The 20,707-nt window shown below is 43.7% G+C and overlaps 2 protein-coding genes across 5 annotated transcripts in view; one reads left to right on the top strand and one right to left on the bottom strand.

Annotated features, from left to right (window-relative positions):
* XRCC4 (X-ray repair cross complementing 4) overlaps positions 1–20,701 on the bottom strand; it is a 284,419-nt gene extending 263,718 nt beyond the window's left edge. The window contains exon 1 of one of the 3 annotated variants that reach the window (XM_074952809.1): positions 20,548–20,701. The gene's annotated coding sequence lies outside the window, so the exon portion shown is untranslated. Of the gene's footprint in view, positions 1–17,277; positions 17,385–20,260; positions 20,280–20,547 lie in introns of those variants that run through there. The other 2 variants (XM_074952811.1, XM_074952810.1) reach the window with 2 other exon arrangements.
* Positions 1,035–16,766, top strand: LOC141988160 (zinc finger and SCAN domain-containing protein 29-like). 2 transcript variants are annotated; one of them, XR_012639677.1, is made up of 4 exons: positions 1,035–1,623; positions 9,891–9,955; positions 13,347–13,422; positions 14,279–16,766. XR_012639677.1 is itself a non-coding variant. In XM_074953993.1 (3 exons), exons 1-3 carry the CDS (start codon positions 1,221–1,223, stop codon positions 13,347–13,349), a joined length of 471 nt encoding a protein of 156 aa, XP_074810094.1. In that variant the 5' UTR covers positions 1,035–1,220; the 3' UTR covers positions 13,350–13,793. The 2 variants fall into 2 exon arrangements, 1 of the variants encoding a protein (XP_074810094.1); XM_074953993.1 differs by lacking the exon at positions 14,279–16,766 and having other exon boundaries at positions 13,347–13,793.
* Positions 20,702–20,707: the final 6 nt, after the last annotated feature.

Here is a 20,707-nt window from a genome sequence, read left to right as displayed (position 1 = left end):
AATTAAAATCTAATCTTTCCAAGACTAAGTATGTGTGATAAGCCCTAAGAGGTAGCAGGAGAGCATGACAGAAAGGGAGGAGAGATTTAGAGGTTGGAAAAGGCAAGGGGAAGAAGAGAATAGATAAAAAGAGGGGAGGAGAAAAAGTACCAAATCTGGTGGAATCTATTAGGTTCTAATACCATTGTCAAGCACGGTGCTGGCTGACTGCAAATGGCATTCTTCATCTGCCAGACATCAAATTAAGGAGACGCCAGCTTTTTCAAAGAATAACATGTGCAAAAGCACCTAAAGAGCCTGACTTTCAATGGACCTTAGAACTCAAAGGGTACATCTACGCTGCACACTAAGTCCAAGCTCTGACTCAGGTTTGAGCCCAAGCCCCCTTCCAACGACACACAACTCAGTCTGACTCAGGTCAGAAAACACTAAGGATTCAGATCCTAGCAGCCTGGTAGAGGATGGGCCAGAGCATGAGTCCTGCTTTGATTCGGGTCCAAGCAGCAGACCCAAGTCAGAAGGTCTGCAGTGCAGTATGGAAATATTAGCACAGCTGAAAGACCTGAGGCCAGCAACAGTAAAACTGAGTTTACAATGCAGTGTGGACTCTCAAGCACAAGCTTGGAAACACTGCATCGACAAGCCCAGGGCCCACAGATGTAGGTTAGCAATGCAGTGTAGACATACCCTAAGGCCTCATCTACACTACAAACTTAGGTCAACGGAAGCCATGTTAAGTCCATCTAATAATATGTCTACACTACTGAGTCCCTTCTGTCGATCTAAGTTGTCTGTAAAGTTGGCTTCTGTACTCCACCTCTGCAAGAGGCATAGCACTTGATTCGACATCCACGGGTCGACAATGGGATAGTGTAGACACTGCACTGTGTAATTCGAATGAATTGGCCTCCAGTAGGGTGTCCCACAGTGCTCCACTCTGACTGCTCTGAAGAGCACTTTCAACTCCACTGCACAGCAGCCAGGTACACAGGAAACAGCTCCTCCCCTGCTAAAGCTCCGTGAACTTTGGAATTTTCATTTCCTGTTTGATCAGCGTGGAGAGCTCACCAGCACAGCTGATCATGGAGACTCAAGGCCACAAACACGCGCCAGCATGGAGTACACAGGAGGTGGTGAATCTTATTGCTGAGTAGGGAAGAGAGTCTGTGCAGGCAGAGCTCTGATCCAGCGGAAGAAACACTGACATCTATGCCAACATCATGCGTGGCATGAGGGAGAAGGGCTACACCAGGGACATTGAGCAGTGCCACATGAAAATAAAGGAGCTTTGGCAAGAATACCAGAAGACAAGGGAGGCAAACGGTTGTTCCGGTTCTGCCCCACAGATATGTCACTTTTACGAGGAGCTGCATGCGATTCTCGGTGGCAACCCCACCACTAACCCAAAAGGCAGCATGGATACCTCCCAGGAATCCCGGGCCACCTTGGGCAACAACAAGGAGAACATTGTTGACACGGAAAAGGAGGAGGAGAAGGAGAATGGAAGGCAGGCAAGAGGAGGATCCATTCTCCCCAACAGCCAAGAACTGCTTTTAACCCTGGAGCCCATCCCTTCAAAGGACCAGATAGCGACCAAGTGTGATACTTGGAAAGGCACCTCTGGTGAGTACACATTTCCAATCAAACTTTAGGGGTTACATGCTATTATTTTTTATGTATGATCTTAACAAAAAAGGAGATATAGTGGGTATCTGCTTCCCTGTGGCCACTCCAGCTATGCAGAGGGTGCTCTCCCAAAAAGACTGTTCCACAGGGATGGCCCTGGAATCCTCCATGGAGATCTCTAGGAAGCTTTCATGGAGGTACTCTACAATCCTTTGCAGAAGCTTTCTGGAAAGGGCTGCCTTATCTCTTCTACCACAGTAGGACACTTTCCCATGCCACTCCAGTATTAACTCTGCTGGCATCATTGCAGCACACAGACAAGGACCAGGTCTGTACCCAGACGCTTGCAACATCTGCTCCACTGCCACCTCTGTTACCCTCAGGAGACTGATATCGCGACACATAGGGTCATCTAGAAGAAAATGGGGGAAGTCTTCAATGCAAGTCCTTGAACCGCAAAAAGTATAACAAGTAATCTGCTGTACTTTGTATTCTGTGTTGCAAGTGAAATCAATACCTTTGAAAATTTAGAAAACATCCAAGAATATTTAAATAAATGGTATTCTATTAATAGCACGATTAAAACTGCAATTAATTTTTGTAATCGAGTTAATCGCTTGAATTAACTGTGATTAATTGACAGCCCTAATAATAAATAAAATAAGCCTGGATTTTAGACTGTTTTATCTTACTAAATCGTTTCCTAAGGCATCTGCTTTGAAAAGCATACCTGTATTTTACACACACACACACACACACTCACTCTCCCTCAGCTTTGTTATAGTTTTCTTTCCATTTTACCTTTAGGAACTGGAAGAGATTGCCACTGATTTTTCCAATAAAAAGTATTTGCTACTTTAACGTACTGATTTAATCACTAATTTTGCTTTATACAGCCTACACGGAAAAATTATTTGTATAGAACTTTACTTTAGCTGTGATATTCATGTGCTTTGCAAAATGGCAACAAACATGATAGACTTACGTATGATAAAGAAATTAAAAATCTCATAGCTGGCAGAAGTTTGTCTGATTTGTCACCTAATACATTAATCATCAAGATTTGGGTCCAATAGAGCATTAATGCCCCAATTCTGCAATGGGCACTGATTTCAGTGGGGCTCTGTGTACGTATAGGGGCCTGCCCTTGTGGCACACAGAGCAGGCAGGAATGGGGCCTTATACCATAATATCATTCACTTCAGTGGGTGTTGGATCAGGCCCCTGCAGTATCAATTAAAACAGCCAAAGGGGACTCTCTGTTCCTGTGCCATACTGCTGGTACCTCAGATCTGGTCAACTTGATGTCTATTTATTGTGCGCACTGGAAAGGGGGGAAGGGGAGGAGATGAAGAGGGGAGAGAAGAGGGTCTTCAGGAAAAATAAGACATTTGTATAAATTTTCAATCTTTGTTAAAGCTCTGCATGCAACTCACTGTTTTTCAGTAAATGTCAGCTCACTGTTTTGCTGATTAATTTTTCTGACACTTTCAAAGCTTTTAAAAAAAAAAAAGAAGAAGAAATTTTTAATCCCCCCAGAGACTGGATACCAAGCAAGGGGTAGTATTTAAGGAAGTTGGCTCTTCAATATTAGTTTTTCTTTACAAGCATTAAGGTATGTTGGATTACACTGCAGTGAAAAGAAAGTTGCAGTCCAACAATTGTATGAAAGACACAGCAGGGGCATATCAAAGGAAAACTGCTATTTTGCTTGAACAGAGAGGGTGGCTAGGTACTCATTAGGAAAGCATAGCACAAGATTGCTTCAATATTCTAACAGCTATGAGTTATAATAATTTATCCTTTCCAATCTCTAAACAAGGCAATTATATTGAGCACTGGCATCTAGTTCTGAAAGTGTTTGTTTAATGACAAGGTCACTGTTTTCACGTATATTATGTGACCAGTAAAGAGATAATAGCATAGAAAATTGAGCAGAAAAAGGGGAGAAAATCGGGAGGGATTTTTGTTAGTTTGCATTTTTCTTTTAAAAAAGGGAATTTTGCCACTTTTCCATAACATTTTAGAGACCTCATATATTATACAAGTAAAATCATGTTAGAGTAGCACCTCCTTAACTTGCATTTTAGAGTCTTTCTAAAACCAAATGGCATGCATCTCTATCACTAAATTAATTGGATATTACTGTAAAGTATGTTTTGTCAAGCAAAGTCTTATCAGTGTCTGTTTATAGTATCTAACTGTTAGCAAATTACTTATTTAGAAAAGGGCCTTGCAGTCATTAGTGCACAGTTCTTTTATATGTGCTTTTACTATGTATGTACTGAATAAAGAAAAATGAAAAGCTGCAAAAAGTTCAATTAACTTTTCTGTGATTTTTGCCCTAAAACTGAACTATTCAATATATCACTAACCTTATACTACTGGACGCTGAAAGGATATTTACTGAGCCTTGAAGAGTAGAGTGCAGATATCGTTCTTCCTGGACATTAGTTAAATGTTTGCAGTGCATTCAACATTACCAAAAAGCTTTTTGTCCCAGTTTTTGTAAACCCCTGCTGACACTAGCTGACTCAGGCCTTGTCTACACTACGGAGTTTTGTCGACAAAAGTTATGCTGACATACAGTCACTGCTTTAATTAAACCGCTGTTGCATGTCCACACTATGCACCTGCACATCTACCAATGTGATACATGCCATCATGTGCCAGCAATGCCCCTCCGCCATGTACATTGGCCAAACCGGACAGTCTCTATGCAAAAGAATAAATGGACACAAATCTGACATCAGGAATCATAACATTCAAAAACCGGTAGGAGAACACTTCAACCTCTCTGGCCACTCAGTAAAAGACTTAAGGGTGGCAATTTTGCAACAGAAAAGCTTCAAAAACAGACTCCAAGGAGAAACTGCTGAGCTTGAATTAATATGCAAACTAGATACCATTAACTTGGGTCTGAATAGAGACTGGGAGTGGCTGGGTCATTACTCATATTGAATCTATTTCCCCATGTTAAGTATCCTCACACCTTCTTGTCAGCTGTCTAAATGGGCCATCTTGATTATCACTACAAAAGTTTTTTTCTCCTGCTGATAATAGCTCATCTTAATTAATTAGCCTCTTACAGTTTGTATGGCAACTTCCACCTTCTCTGTATGTATGTATGTATGTATGTATCTTCTTACTATATGTTCCATCCTATGCATCCAATGAAGTGGGCTGTAGCTCACAAAAGCTTATGCTCAAATAAATGTGTTCGTCTCTAAGGTGCCACAAGTACTCCTGTTCTTTTTGTGGATACAGATTAACACAGCTGCTACTCTGAAACCTGTCACTGTGCTCCTTGTGTCAGCAGAGCGCATCCACACTAGCAGCTACTCCACTGTGCAACTGGCTGCAGGGTGCTTTGGGAAGGGTTTGCAATGCCTCATGCAGCAGGTAGTGTCACATGATGCAGGTTTCTCAGTCCCATCATTCCATGGGCATCCTACTAGATTGCCAGCTGCTTTTCCACTGAAGTGTGTGGGGGAGTGTGTGTGACAGGGAATGTGGGGGGTGGGCAGTGTGTATGTGAGAGACAGTGTGTGTTAGGGAAGTGTTGGTGTTGGGGAAGAGTGAGTGTGTCGGCATGCTGTCTCTTTAAGTTCACACAGCAGTCGGAAGCAACCAGTCCTGAGGCAGGGGGAGGGAGGGCCCAGTACCAGGTTTACCATGGCGCCAGGCCCAGAGTCAGAAGGCCAGCTCGATCCCCCGGCCGGCTGAACCAGCCAGAAAAGCTGCCCCCGCCCCTGCTCCTCCCCCACCCTGCTTCTTCCCACCCAGGCTCCGCCCCATCCCCACCCCCACTGCACCCCTTCCCCTGAGCAATGTCCCAGGCGACTGCAGGAGGGGTCGGGCACTCCCTACACTCACCAGGCGGTACAAAGTGGAGTGGCCCGGCTCAGCCCGCTCCGCACAGCCAGTGACTGCTGGGGGGCAGTTCCCCGTTGCCCCCCAGTCCCAAGGCTAGGAGCTGGGGGAGCAGAGCAAAGCAGGCTGGGGCCGGGTCACTCCAATTCCCGCCACCCCATGAGTGCGGGATCGGGACCGCCCTGCAATCACCAGGCGACCCAGCCCCAGCCTGCTCCATCAGCTCGTGCTGGGGGGTGGTTTCCCCCTTGCCCCCCAAGCCTGGGGAGGAGATGGAGTGGTGGGAAAGAGGCATGGGGAAGGGGGATGGGGGAAGCAGAGGCAGGGGGAAAGAGGCAGTGGGGAAGGAAGAGGTTGGGATGGGGAGGAGATGGAGTGGTGGGGAAGGGACATGGGATGGGGAAGGGACATGGGATGGGGAAAGCGGGGGCACGGGGGAAGCGGGGGCCAGCATGTGGATCCCCTTGGCAGCAGCTGGGGCTCCCCTGTTAAGCAGGCCTATCAAACCCTCACAAGCAGAATTTTAAAATACTATGCACAGAATTTGATGCAGAATTCCCTCAGAAATATGGGGCGCTGTACAGCTGTGATGGTGAGACTGTGAAGGAGGTGCTGGACAGTAAGGGATCTGTGGGTTGGGGAGCTGGGCAGGGGGTATGGTGTGCAGGGTGCTGTGCAGTTGTGGTGGGAGGTCAGCGGGAGGGGTCTCTGGGCAGGGGTGCTGGGCTAAGCAGGTCTGGGGGCACTGGGCATGGGGATCTGTGGGAAATCTTTCAGTGAGCGTGTGCTGGGCATAAGGGCAGGGCACTGGACAGGGGGCAGTGTGGAAGAGGCATGCTGGTAGTGCAGGGCTGGGCGGGCCAGTGTGCATCTAGCAGTTGTGGGTTTGTAAACAGTGCCCTTGTGCTGGGCCTGCGATCTGCCTCATTGCCTCCAACCGGCTCCTTGCTCTGCGGACCGCCCCCCATCACATGCCCTACTTCTCCAATGTGGGCCCACAAATATGATTGCCACTGGGCTCACAAAAAGTTAATCTGGTGCTGAGAGGGCCACCAACCCCAACATCAGCCCCCGCTTCCCTTCCTGTCTCTGCACATCACAGCAGTCCCCGCCTCGCAGCAGCAGCCTGAGTGCCAGAAAACAGGATTCCACCTTAATGATTTGCATTTTGCTGCCAGAGTGGAGTGACATACTCAGTTGTCAGAACTTCCAAGAGCTCTGAAAGGGGAGGGGTGCATGCCTGTGTAACATGCCTGTGCCTGCAGGGCAGCAAAGTTCAAAACAGCGAGCAGAGCAGTCACAGCAGGCATTGTGGGATACTGGGGAAGGCCTGTTATAGCGACATAATGAACAGCAGCATCTACACTGACACTTTGTTGTTTTAACTTTGCCACAAAAAGCTTTATGCCTCTTGTCAAGGTGGTTTTATTTTGCCGACAAAAGTAGCATTGCAGTGTGTACATCTCCGCTATTTTGCTGACAAAACCGTGGTGTAGACAAGGCCTGAGTCGGTAAAGCTGTCAGCACGCTGCAGTGCTGAGTGCACGTGGGTCTAAAGGGAACAGTTTCAACAGGCCTGGTGCTATGTCCTAGCCCTTTCCCTACCAGCAAGGCCTTCTGGTGATCCCACCTACGGCTGTCAACTTTCTATGCGCAAAACCAAACATCCTTGCCCCACCCCCTGCCCGAGGCTCCACCCCTTCTCTGAGGCCCCCCCCACTCACTCGCTCTCCCCCTGACCCCTAAACTTTCACTGGGCTGGGGCCGGGGTTGGGGTGCAGGAGGGGGTGAGAGCTCCAGCTGGGGGTGCAGGCTCTGGAGTGGGGTAGGGGATGAGAGGTTAATCAGTGCAGGAGAGGGCTCCAGGCTGGAGCTGAGAGGTTCGGAGTGTGGGAACGGGCTCAGAGCTGGGGCAGGGGTTGGGAGGGAGTGAGGGCCGGTTGGGGGGGCAGGCTCTGGGGTGGGGCAGAGGAATGAGAGGTTTGGGGTGCAGGAAGGGGCTCAGTGCTGGGGGCTGGGATGTGGGAGGGGTTGCAGGGTCCAGGAGGGAGTCTGGGTGAGGGAGGGAGCTCAGGGCTGGGGCAGAGGGTTGGGGTGTGGGGTCTGGGAGGGAGTTAGGGTGCAGGAGGGGGTTCCAACCTGGGGCCAGAGGTTGGGGTGCAGGAGTGGGTTCGGGGTGCGGGCTCCAGTCATGCAGCACTTACCTCAGGGGGTTCCCAGTCGGCGTCACAGCGGGGCTAATGCAGGCTCCCTGCCTGCCCTGGCTCTGCACAACTCCCAGAAGTGGCCGACATGTCTGTCTCCTAGGCGCAAGGGCGGCCAGGCAGCTCTGTGTCCGCAGTTCCTGGCCAATCGGAGCTGTGGAGCCGAAGCTTCCCTGATCGCCACTGCGCCTAGAGGCCTCAGGGATGTGACAGCCGCTTCTGGGAGCTACGCAGAGCCAGGACAGGCAGGGAGACTGCCTTAGCCCTGCTGCACCGCCGACCAGACTTGTAACAGCCTGGTCAGTGGTGCTGACCAGAGCAACCTGGGTCCCTTTTCAACCAGGCGTTCCAGTCAAAAACTGGATGCCTGGCAACCCTAATCCCACCTCCAGATAAGACTTCAAAAGCTGCCCCTACCCTGCGTATAATCAGATACAATTGGAGTCAGATTCTGGGCTGTCCTGAAAGTTATGAGCCTACAAGCAGTTCAACTACATCACCACGATGTACAGTGACCCAGCCTGAGCACAGTAATGTTTTGACACCATGAAATGACTTTGTTTCTTGCATGATTATAAACCATAGACAGTAGATAAGATGCAGTCAGATGATTGACTGATGCAGTCAACTGCATTTATTAATACAGGATTGGTTTCTAAAAATAACTGCACCACAACCAACCATACAGATTTCTCTAAGATGTAACTGCTATACCTATTCTTAGGGCTCGTCTACACAGCAACACTTAGGAGAGTTAAGAGAAACTAACTAAAGCTGTGAAATTAAAACAAGTAATTAAAAGCATACACCCTGTGTAAATGTTCTCTTTCAGAAGTAGTGTGGCCTGAACAGTTCTACGTAGGCAAGCCCTTAAACAGAACTTGCAAGGCTACCACTGCTGAGTCACCAGAGGCACTAGTAAATTACAACACTTCTTATCTCCTCTCATCAGAAATAAGCACTCAATTGTGCCAAGGCACAGGGTGGAAAAAAGGAAGCCCGTGTGTAAGGCCTTGTCTGCATTGGGTTTTGCGCACTGGCATAGCTACACCGGTGCAAACCCTTAGTGTACACACTAAAAATTGACTTGCGATGGTGCAGCTGACCCTGGTTTTAAAACAATGTTTGTCATCTAGACAGACTGGTGTAAGTTTTTTGGTGGTTGTTTTTTTTTTCTCTTTTAAATACTGTGAAGCAGTGAATCTACACTAGAGTTTGCACGGTGTAGCTACGCTAGTGCAAAAACTAATGTAGCCAAGTCCTTAGTCTGGGGGGAGATGAGACAAAGGACTGTGGGTATATCTATACAATAAAACAAAAGTGTGATTGTAGTGTGGGTAGGTATACCCATGCTATCTTTAATCTAGCTAATGACTTCAGCACAGGCTAGCAATCCAAGTTCATACCAAGGGTCTCTGGCAGGCTTGTATTAGGATTACTAGCTGAGCAGAACCCTCTGCCGCTGCCTCTTCATTACTCATTACCCGTGCTGGATAGATTTAAAGCAGTGTAGGTATGCCTTTCTGTTTACAATCACACCTTTGTTGTACAGACATACCTGAGAATGTATGGAAGAAAGAAAAGTCTGGGGGAGGGTGAGAAAGCAAGACAAGAGACAGAGAATAAAGATGGAATGGGGTATGATCTAACAGCAGTGAAGGATGTGTTTGGTTTTTTAAAATTCTTCTACTCAGGTTTATTTTCTCAGACTGCTGTACATTTAAATGGTCCTAGCTAGACTTTAAATAGAATTAGCTAGACTTTAACACCTGACTGAACTGAATAGGTGATCTACTTCGTACTTTTCCTGCTGTTACAGTTTTTATGGAGAGACTTTTTCCATTACATTGTATTATATTAACCTAGCAAAAATCTCATGTAAAAAGACTCTTTCCACAACAAGTAATTATTATTTTATTTTTAAAAAGTGAAGGAAAGCTTAGATTCTGTAAAAAAGATAAAACTACAGAAAGACAACGTAGCCTATTTTTCCACTGCTCCAACTAATGATACTATTAAGTATGAAGAGGGATAAACTTCTATAATATTGATTTTATGTTTACATTTGGGTTACAAGTCAGTAAGTAACTAACCTAGCTTTGGTGATCATTCAATATTCTTCAGCTGTGTTTCTGATTTTAAATTAATGAATTTGTAATAACACAACTGTTAATCTGTCTTGTTTAGAGGTGACGTCTGAGACACTTGGGTTATTCAAAGACCAGAAAGTCTATCCCATAAAAGCAAAAAAAGTAAGTACTAATCCTTTGAATGTTAACTACTTTAAGAGTCCAGTTCGGTAAGTCAATGTGTTACAAGGACATCCTGAAAAGGCTCACGAGCAACATAAAGATATCTAAAGAAGACAAGAGAGTGTGTGTGCCATTTAAGATAGTGAGTTGAGTTAAACCAACAGATAGGAAACAACAAGATGGTTAATACTCTGGTATAGGATTTAAGTATTTTGGCTCTTGAACACTTTGCCAGTTACCCAAGGAAAGAGAGAGGTTGGAAGGTTCTTGGAAAAATTTTATTAACGTGAAAACATGCATTTTAATTAAAAAATAGTAGTTACACACCTACTCCTACTCCCCTCACAGCCATGCACTATGGGAGGGAAAAAACATATTATCTTATGTAATTTGAGACGTAAACACAAGAGGTTATTTTAGGCCCTGATCCTGCAAACCTTATGCATATGCTTAACTTTAGACACTGTGAATAGCCCCATTGTTTTCAACGGAACTTCTCATACTGCGTGCAGTTAAACATCTGCAGAACTGGAGCCTTGGACGGTAAACTCTGTAGGGCAGGGAACATATCTGTATATCTGTACAAAGTCTATGCAGCAGAGCTCTGAACCTGGTCAGGCCTTCTAAGCATTTTATCAAGAAAGTAAAATAATTCAAAATAGCGACCAACCATGGAATGTTTGAAACTAAACTAATTTTAAACCTGAACCAGGGACTCTATTACCACATAGATGCTATAATCCCTTTAAAAAATTCTGCTTAATTGCTACCACCTATATTGCTTTATTCTCAGCAATCTTCACTTTTTAACAGTATTAGGGCCCATTCTTGAGCAAGCAGAGTCATTCTCTTCAATGGGAACATTCATGGCAAAGACCATGTAATGCTTCATCTAGGCTAGGATAAGGTGTGACATTATTGGGTTAGTTAACTAACGTGCTAACGTCACACCTTAAATCATAGCCTAGACAAGGCCTCAGTGTTTTCAAGACTGGGTCCTTAATTTTCAGTGTACTCCTCACTTAAGCACTAAATATACCATACGCAGAAAAAACAATTTTTCAATCTGTGCAATCAATTCCTGTTTAGTTTGCAGTTACTACCCTACCATGAAGTTTCAAATGTTATTAATACTATATAGCTCTCTAGTGTTATGCATCGCCCACTGCATTGTTAAGCACGTTCATGTAAAGCTAAAAATCAACTTTTATTTGGTTTGCATCAAGCAGACGAAATCATGATAAAACTCCAACTAAAATAATGTATGTTGTAAGCCATGGTGGAAAAGTCCTAGGAAAAAATCCAGTATTGCCAGTTGTCAAGACTTTATCACTAGTCTCATGGTATTTAAAGCAGCAGCTCCTTGAGTCCTCGGATTATACGAGCAGCTCAGTTTGCATTTACCCAAAAAAAGTAAGTTTCTAGCCATCATGTTTGCAGAGAAAAGCTGGAAGATATGACTCAAGTGTAACATAAAGGCTCAAAAATCAATGATGATTTGAATCAAATGATTCAATCAAATGATTTTGGAGGTCTGGGTCATGCTTTTATAATACTTGGGGTTGGTGATAATGAAATCCTTAGTGTAGACAAGATCTAAGAAAGGTATTTCCTAAATTTAAAATATATATTTTTTTACCTGTGTGTGAAGAAATGTATTTTCTTGACTAAGGATAAGGGAAAACAAGCTCTCTTGTTCTCTCTAAAGGTGTGTTCAAGAGGCTACCAAAACTGAGTCTCCTGTCTTAAGAATTCTCTTTGCCATCTATCCTAGTGGTACGCCAGTGAAAAAACTGTTGATGATATTGGGAGTCGGGGGGAGGGAGAAAGGAGAAGCAAGTGACAAATTTTGCTCTCTGATGTGCATCCATGTCTCTCATTGAAATTAATACTTCAGCCCAGACAGTCCTCATTGCATCCATGGGCATTTTAAGTAATACTCCATATATTACTTTTATTTCAAGATTAATTTTCATGTGGTGAAATTTAATATAAATCCACACAATACAATTTGCTTCTAGCAACTTTCTAAACTGTTTTAATTTGTCCAGATACAAAAACCTGAGGAAAGATTCACTGAAAAACTTCCTCCATAAGCTGAACACAGCTGACTGCATTTAGAAACCCCTGTGCTCCCTCTATCCTGTCCAGTTACTATATTGAAAACAGTGGCCTGTAAGATCCTTTTGTAGACATATAAACAAACAATCCCTTTCATAATTATTTGCCTTATTTGTAAAAACAAATGCAACTTGTGATAGGATAGACAGCCTCACTTTACTCGTGCATTAATTTTTTTCTTCTGATATAAACAAATGATTTGGCTAAATTTTTGTCCTTATGCAAAGTTATCATTCCCACTGTCATTGTGTGAGTGAACCAATTACAGCTAAAGATCAGACTTCCCCCTCCCTCCCATCTCTGATCTATCCATCTGGTCTGTTTGAGGACACCCATTCACACAGTGCTAGATTGAAAACTCATCTACAAGTCTGTGTAGCAGATGTAGGATTGTTTGTATTATTCCAATGATATAATTCCCAAAACTTTCAATCCCTCAGTACCTCTTATCAAACAATCTTTTGTAAGGTTACTAGGATGTCTCTGAAGGGAGTAACCTTGGTGGTCTCTGCTTATTCATTTGATGAAAATACTTTATTGTGTAAGTCAGAAGTTGTCTCCTCATATTGAGTTAATATTCCTTAAAACCTATTGCGTTATATTAGCAAACGACAGTAACTTTTTAATAATTCTCTTTTGAATGTCTCCTAAACTCACATCAATTTGCTGTCACAAATAATCCAGTAGTATCTCACTTACGACAGAAGGAAAAAAGGCCTATATCATAGTAATAGCTTTAACATTTAATTCTAGGAATAATCTTTGCACACACAGGGCCTTTCCTCCAAGGAACCCAAAAAAACACTTTACAAAACTACATATTGTCTCAATTGCAGAGTTGGGGGATGGGGTAGGGAGTGGGGAGAAGCTAAGTAACTTGCACAAGGCCACAAAAGTCAGTATCAGAGTAAAGAACAGAACTTTTTTAGTGCAAAATTTTCTACCTTTTCAGATAATTTTAACCTTTTTCCTAAAAGGCAAAAACAATTTGAAAGATAATGTAACAAAATATTCAGAGTTTTCAAAAAGTAATGTGCCTTTCTGCTAAATTGCTTTACTCTATTTTTTTTTCTTTTAGAATGATGCTCTTTGGGATGGTATGCACTGGACTTCAAAGAGCATGCTGAAGCTGTTTAAATATATGGCTTGTGATACCATTATTGTCTATTTTAGAAATAGCCTTCTAACCTAGTTGTGTAGTGGGACATAGTCTAGGGCATGATTAGTCCTTATTTATGTGCTTTATTTTATTCTTCTATCTTTTTCCTAGTAACTACAACTACCATGGTCCATTCTTTGCCAGATGTACAGCTGAGGAAGTCAACTGAACCTTATTACCCACAGAGGTATTCATACCAGCTCAAGATAGAATTTGTGCATAAATTTAGCTGATTTTACCTACCTTTCCAGAAGTAGGACATCCCTGAATCTGGCTAAATCTTGTTCCCCTTATTCATGCAAAACTCTCATTGGCCAATAGCAAGATCTGGCATCTATTTCCCACATTCCAGAAAAATCCCTCAAGGAAAGTAATTTAAATTGAAATTTCTTTACTAGTTTGACAGATTAGGCTTATGAGGTTCAATACCCACAAAATATAGGTTAAGGAGTACATTTTAGTTAATGTCTTACTTAGAATCTGCCACCCAGAACAGATGCAAATAAAACCATCAAAAGTCAGTCACATCCAAATGGCACAGAAACACATGTGTGCTATGAGAAGGCATCCGGACAGAATGATGTATGATCCAGTGAGGCTCACATCATGGATACACAGATATAGCACAGTAGTGGATACAATGGAACAAAATGAAATGCAATGGTCAAGGTTGTTCATTTAAGAGAACATAAGAAAGGCCATACTGGGTCAGACCAAAGGTCCATCCAGCCCAGTATCCTGTGTACCGACAGTGGCCAATGCCAGGTACCCCAGAGGGACTGAACCTAACAGGTAATGATCTAGTGATCTCTCTCCTGAAATCCATCTCCACCCTCTGACAAACAGAGGATAGATAAGTCATCACTCTTGTACAATCCTCTGTTAAACAATGTCCAACAGTCTAGGTGCTTTGTTCATATTATGAGGTCTGAAGCAATATAATGCCTTCAGGCCAGATTTTTCAAGGTATTTAGACATCTAAAGATAGCACAGGTACCTGTGACATTTTCAGAATCTCACTGGGCACCTATCTTCATTTTTAGGCACCTAAACAGCTGAGAAATCCAGCCCTTTGAGACTTTATGCCTGGTACCGAAATACTACAAGGGGTGCACTAGAAGCGTATATACTATATATCATATCCCTTTGGAAACTGCACAAACTGATCTATAGCATATCTGGCTACTACCTGTGTGCACATGTGCTAGAAAGTCTCAGACATATTTGAATAGCATTTTCTATTGGGAAAAGGCCTACCTAATGTTGTAAGGAATATGGCATCTGCTGTTCCAAACAGCGTCATTCATACAGCCATTAAACATGTCATTGCAACATTCTTTGACATATAGTTCTGTGCCCCTATATATGCTGAGGTATTGTATTGTGCCCAAGAGTCAAAACTGCAATACATATTGCTGCACTGCTGTGATAATAATGCATAGCTATTGTCTGCATCTCTCTCTTATGGTATATCAACGTACAATGTACTTGCCATATGTCATTGCAAATTTTTGTTCTTCGAGCTGTCCTGAATTCAACCATTTGTTGACCAAGCTAGGTAGGAAACACCTAGCTGTTTTTGCAGTAAACCTTATGACAGACCTCAGCACAGCTGCCCTCTTCTGACACTATCTGTGATGTCCTTAACTGTTGCGACCTCACTATTAAACTCTCATGAAGAAATGATGCCACGTGTGGTCCCACCTGCTGGCCGCTGACGGTCACTAGCACATCCAGCCATCACAATCTCCATTGTGCCTTTAACATTCTCATCAAAACCCTACCTGAGACAGGTACACCAGCTATTTATGTCATTCATAGAATACCATGCTACTGACGCTGGGTGTTGATTTGCATGGGCCTTGTGATCTGTCATTCTACAAAATATGACACTTCACCTTGAATGGTCTCTTGAAATGTGTCAACTATTTACGCTAAACAATCTATCACAGCTAAATACAATGTGGAACACACTGATTACGTCTCTCAGACCTGAAGAAGAGCTCTGTGTAAGCTTGTCTCTCTCACCAACAGAAGTTAGTCCAACAAAAGATATTACCTCATCCACCTTGTCATTCTACGAAATAAGCAGTTTAAGGGAGGAAGGGGGAAATCAATGTTACACACGACTCCTGGTCATAAATCTGAGTGACACTGTCTGAAGAAAACAGTTCTAATCAGGTGTGTAGTCACACTACTAGCCTTACACAACCCCCATGTGTATTCCTATAGCAGAAGTATGTTTTTTCTGGCTCAGAATCAATTTTGTCCCCTATACTCTATTCATCGATTTATAATTATAATTTGAAATTGCGGCAAGCTACATGAACACGTTTTTTATGCATTTCAGGACTTATTTTAAGGCAATAAAAACTAGCGATGGATGTGGTATAAAAATATGAACCGATTTAAATAAATCACACCCTTATTCCCAGCTTTAGACTTGCTCATGTAAAACTTGCAGAGTTCCACACCATGTCTCAGGATGCACTGCTTTATCAGTATGCAAAATGATTGTTCTGCCCTTATGTATATGCAATCGTTTTCTAGAGCACATGCACATGTATCCGTCATGTCAAAACACCATGGTATTTTTCACTAGAGTCTCATTTTAGTTACTATTAATCTAGAAGAGCTCTTCTCCCTCTCAAGATCCTGTTAACCTTTATGAAAGAAGAAGAAAATGCCAGGAGCTAAAAAAAACTACATCATGTACAACTTGACACGCATTACTCAGGATTGTGTGTGCATTTTACGGCAACCTAAAACCTTATTCTATAGACACTTTTCAGCAAATTCATTGATATGCTCTATCGCTTAAACAATTCAAATGGAACACAGAACAAGCCCTTCACTTTCAGCTGTATTTGACAGTACAACTAACAGAAGAGCTTCTGTTGCTTATTTTTGTTATTACAAAACAGAAACCAAACACTACTCATTAAAACTGGTTTATTTCACTCTTTTAAAAAAAAAAAAACAAACGGGCAACTGGTATCTTTTATGCCTGCATTTGGATCAAAGACTGCAATCTCACCAGATGTCTCCACCCTAAGCTAGACACAGTGAATATTTGGATGGGAAAACTTTGAGGAAAACTACTGCAGGATGTGGTGTTGGTAGTCCATAAGTGGCACTCTTCAAATCTGCACTGAACCTATACCATAGCACCAACCTAAGGGGCACTGTGCTGTTGGAGATGCCAGTTTTCAAATGAGATATTACTGAAATCCTCAGCATCCAGGGTTATTAATGATCCCATGGCACTTTATCTACAAGAGCAGAGATGTTAAGCCTAATATTCTAGTCAAATTCCAGTTTAGGTATTTACAACCTACATTTCCTCTGCAATTTCCAATTAAACTGAAGACAATATTCTACTTTTCCTATAGACTCCAAGCTATATGCAGTAGTGATTATCTCTTAAAAGTGAAATTCTGTGTTTAGTGATGTTGAAAAAAGTTCCAAATCATTTCAATGCATTGCAATTTTGGTTATAGTGAATTGCCACTGAAAGCCAAGTTGTTCTTTGGGGGGGGGGGGGGGGGGGGGAAAGATTGCACTGTAAGGGCAACTTATTTGTTTAAATGTAAAAGCTGCTGAATACGTTTGTTTCACTGGCCCATAAATGTTTGGTTTGAATAGAAGACTGTCTAGATTTATTACAGAAGTAAGTTTTTATAAGTGTATCCTTTATTATATTGCCATGTTCTGACTTCCTAAAGCAACATTTCACAGGAAATCAACTGATATCCAGGTGGGGTGGAATTATTCTTCCTTTTTTTCCAGTGATAGAAGAACACTGTCACAAGATTCTGTATTGCATAAGGACTCCCACCATCTTTAGACTGACGCCACTAGGAAGTCCAGCACTTGAAGTATGAACCTTAAAAAAGAGAGGCCCCAAATCAAGACTATCATTCTTGAACTGGTGCTTTTAAAGTTATTTAAGCACCAGCAAACTTGAAAGTGGGAAAATGATGTTCAGTTCTTTAATAAACTTTCAGAAAACAGATCAGTGGTGACAGCAACATCCAGTTACCTTAATGTAAATAGAATATTCATGATGAAGCTCTTCCACCAAAATTGACATTCACACATATAGTCTTGTCTTACTGAAATTCCTCAGAGGATCAAAGCTACCTGCTTACAAAACAAATACCACATCAGTTTCATGGTGAGGCAGCAAATTAAATCCTGTCCACTACAAAGACCCTGGAGGTAGATGTAGACCCTCTTCAAAATCAGGTGCCAGATGAAAGAGTTACTATGGATTTCATAATCTAACAGGCTTCCTAATGCATGTAATGATTTCAGGGAGCCAACAACCTAAAACAGCACACTGAGCAATTAAAAAATTAAGAGGTTTTAATTAATGCGTGCCTTTTAATAGTTAGTTGTGAGAAAACGTGTTGTAGCCCTGACACACACAATTATTATCTTTATTCACGCATTTCCAAGTTGACCTCAAGTCTGGCACATAAACTTAAAAACCCCCACCAAGGTAGCATTTCCATAAAAGAAAGGAAGATAACGAAATGAGCAATCACACAGGAGCCGCAGTAAGACCTGAGCAGGGGAGACTGATCGATGAATCTACCTCTTTTTTTCTTTCTAAGTCTACTCTGCTGTGCCATGTGCTTCCAGCAGTGAACAATGAGGATCATTCTAAATATACCTGCAAAACCAAACCAGTTGTTAAAATATCCTTCTTTTTTGTGCTTCATTAAAACAATTCCTTGCTTTATCACATTTTACAATAAAACTATAAGTCCCACTGTTGATGAATTCACTAAGGCTGTGTCTACAATGCCATCTTCAGCACTTAAACTTTAGTCGTTCAGGGGTGTGAAAAAACACCCCCCAAACGACAAAAGTTTTAGCACTGAAAAGTGCCAGTATAGACAGCGCTTTATTGCCGGGAGCTGTGCTCCCGGCAATAAAGCTACCACCCCTCGTTCAGGGAATTTATTTTTTATCGCCAGGAGAGCTCCGGCCACACTGTAATGTGGGAAGTGTAGACATACCCTAAATAAAACAAGTAGAAGATGACGTTACCTCAGCACTGAAGTTCTCCATTTCTGAGTCACGGTTATAAAGAAATTATTTCACTTTACGCACTTCACACAACAAGAAGTAACCATGCAAGGGTTCACAAATACTAGAAAATATTTTAAGTACCGTATCATGGTCATGGCACAAAGCATGATAAATTTAATCTTTACAGGTTCCCTTGTCTACTACAGGATACCAAGCAGTTCTACTATGAATTAGAAAACAAGTCAAGGGAAAATCAGATGCATCCTTTAAATAAGAAACGCTCAAAAAAATGTATTAGAGCTGCCCCTATTTTTTCAAAGAGACAGGTGGGGTTTTAATCGCATGATTCCCAATTACAGTTCTTGGATTTTGTATCTATAGCTTGTTCAGTTTGAAGTGAAACAACAACAAGATGTTCTAGGATAGGTCTCTCATGTATGAAAAAAAAAGCAGATAATTTATTTAGAGAATGGGAGCTGGTGATATATATTCTTACAGATGAGGATAAAAAGATGACAAATATTCCATTACAATGGTAGTTTACAGCTGTTAAATTAAATGGAATATCATTTGCCAGTAAAGACCTGCATCTGTATATATGAATCTTTGCTTGTTAACTTTAGAAACAATTTGCCCAGCATTGAACAGCAAGAAAAACTCTTCATTTACAGGTACTCAGTGACAATAAAAAGGAGAGATTCATTCTTCATCCCAGCAGCTTTTATCCTAAGAGGGCAAAAGGAGGCCAAGTCTGATGCATGTACACCAAGTGCACTCATACCGTTAACGTAAAAGCAGACATCTGAGCCAATGAACGGAGCAGGGCTACCAACTGTGGCGCTTCAGTGTAGAGACTACTTATGCTGACAGGAGGGGTTCTCCCATTGCTGTAGTTAATCCATCTCCCAGAGAGGCAAAAGAATTCTATCAACCTAGCATCGTCTACCCCAGGGGCTAGGTCAGCATAGCAATGTCATTCAAGGATGTGGACACAGTAACTGCTCACTTAACATTGTAGTTATGTTCCTGAAAAATGCGACTTTAAGTGAAACGATGTTAAGCACATCCAATTTCCCCATAAGAATGAATGTAAATGGTTGGGGTTAGGTTCCAGGGAAATTTTTTTTGCCATACAGTACAGTACTATAGTTGGGAGGTGCCCCTGCCTCACCCCACACAGGCACAGCCCACTGGCACTGGAGACAATAAGGCAGGCAAGAAAGCTAAATGTGTTGTAGGCTAGGAGAAGCAGGTTGCGCAGCAGCAGCTTCCCTTACTCTGCAAGCATGGGGGGGGGGGGGGCTCAACCCTCGGCCCACCCACTCCACCCCTTCCCTCCAAGCCCCCCCCCCCCTTTACTCTGCAGGCTATGTCCTTGCTCCTCCCCCCTCCCACCTCCCCGCAGCAATCAGTTGGTTTGTGCATGGAGTCCTTGCTCCTCCCCCCTTCCCTCCTGAACATTGCAAGCCAGCTGATTGCTGTGGGCAGGAGGCGGGGGAAGGCGCTGATCTGTGGGGTCTGCAGGCGGGCAGGAGGCGCTGTGGGGGGTGTGTGTAGGGGAGCTGATGGGGGGCTGCCAGCTGTGGACAAAGCATGCAGCACACAACGTTATAGCGAAGCATTGCACAACTTTAAATGGACCATGTTCTGTAATTGAGCAGGGATGTAAGCTGGAAACAACGTTAAGCGAGGAGTTACTGTATTTCACACCCCTGATCTATGCCGATGCATAGATGGACCAGTCTAGAGGATAAGGAAGAAAAAAACATCCTACCAGGGCTTGAAATGCTACCACACACACGCCTGCTAGAGTGAGGCACAGCGTCCCAGCCACTGCCCCACAACCCAAGCATTGCTTCTGGAATTACCCCCACGCTGCTACCCCTAGACCCTGCTCAGGCGGGGTCAGAGAGGTAAAGCCCCGGCACTCCGCTCCCACCCCCAGAAATCCCCCCGTCGCTGGTGGAGGAAAAGGTGCCCATTACCCCACAGCTCTGATAGCCCCTGGGAGGCCCTGCCCTTCCCCTCCTTCAGTTATATGCCCCCGCCCCGCCAGACCAAGGCGGCAGCGCGGACGCAGCGAGTCGGTTGCTTCGCAGTTTCTCCGCTGCCCCGGGGGGGCGCCGCCAGCGCTACGACCCGAGCAGGACGCGACCCGCAACTCGTTGGCCAGCCCAACAGCAGGGCCCGGGGCCGCCTGCCCGGCCTCCCCGTCCCGCTCCTGCGGACAGTACCCAGCCCCTGCCGCCCCGTGCGCGCCTCACTTCCCTACCTCACTGCCACAGCCCGCTTCCGCGTTCCCGAGTCCCGAAGAGGAGGGGCCTTGCTGCAGCCAATCAAAACCGTCAGCTGCCGAGCGCCGACACAGTCGTGACCTCCTAGCCCCACCCCCTCTGGCGGCCACCTCCAATCAGCGCGCGCAGTGGCTTCAA

This window comes from Natator depressus, chromosome 5, assembly GCF_965152275.1.
Source record: "Natator depressus isolate rNatDep1 chromosome 5, rNatDep2.hap1, whole genome shotgun sequence".
Taxonomy (NCBI): Eukaryota; Metazoa; Chordata; order Testudines; family Cheloniidae; genus Natator; species Natator depressus.
Note: the sequence above shows the minus strand (reverse complement) of the source record. Positions and strands in the feature narration are given on the sequence as shown.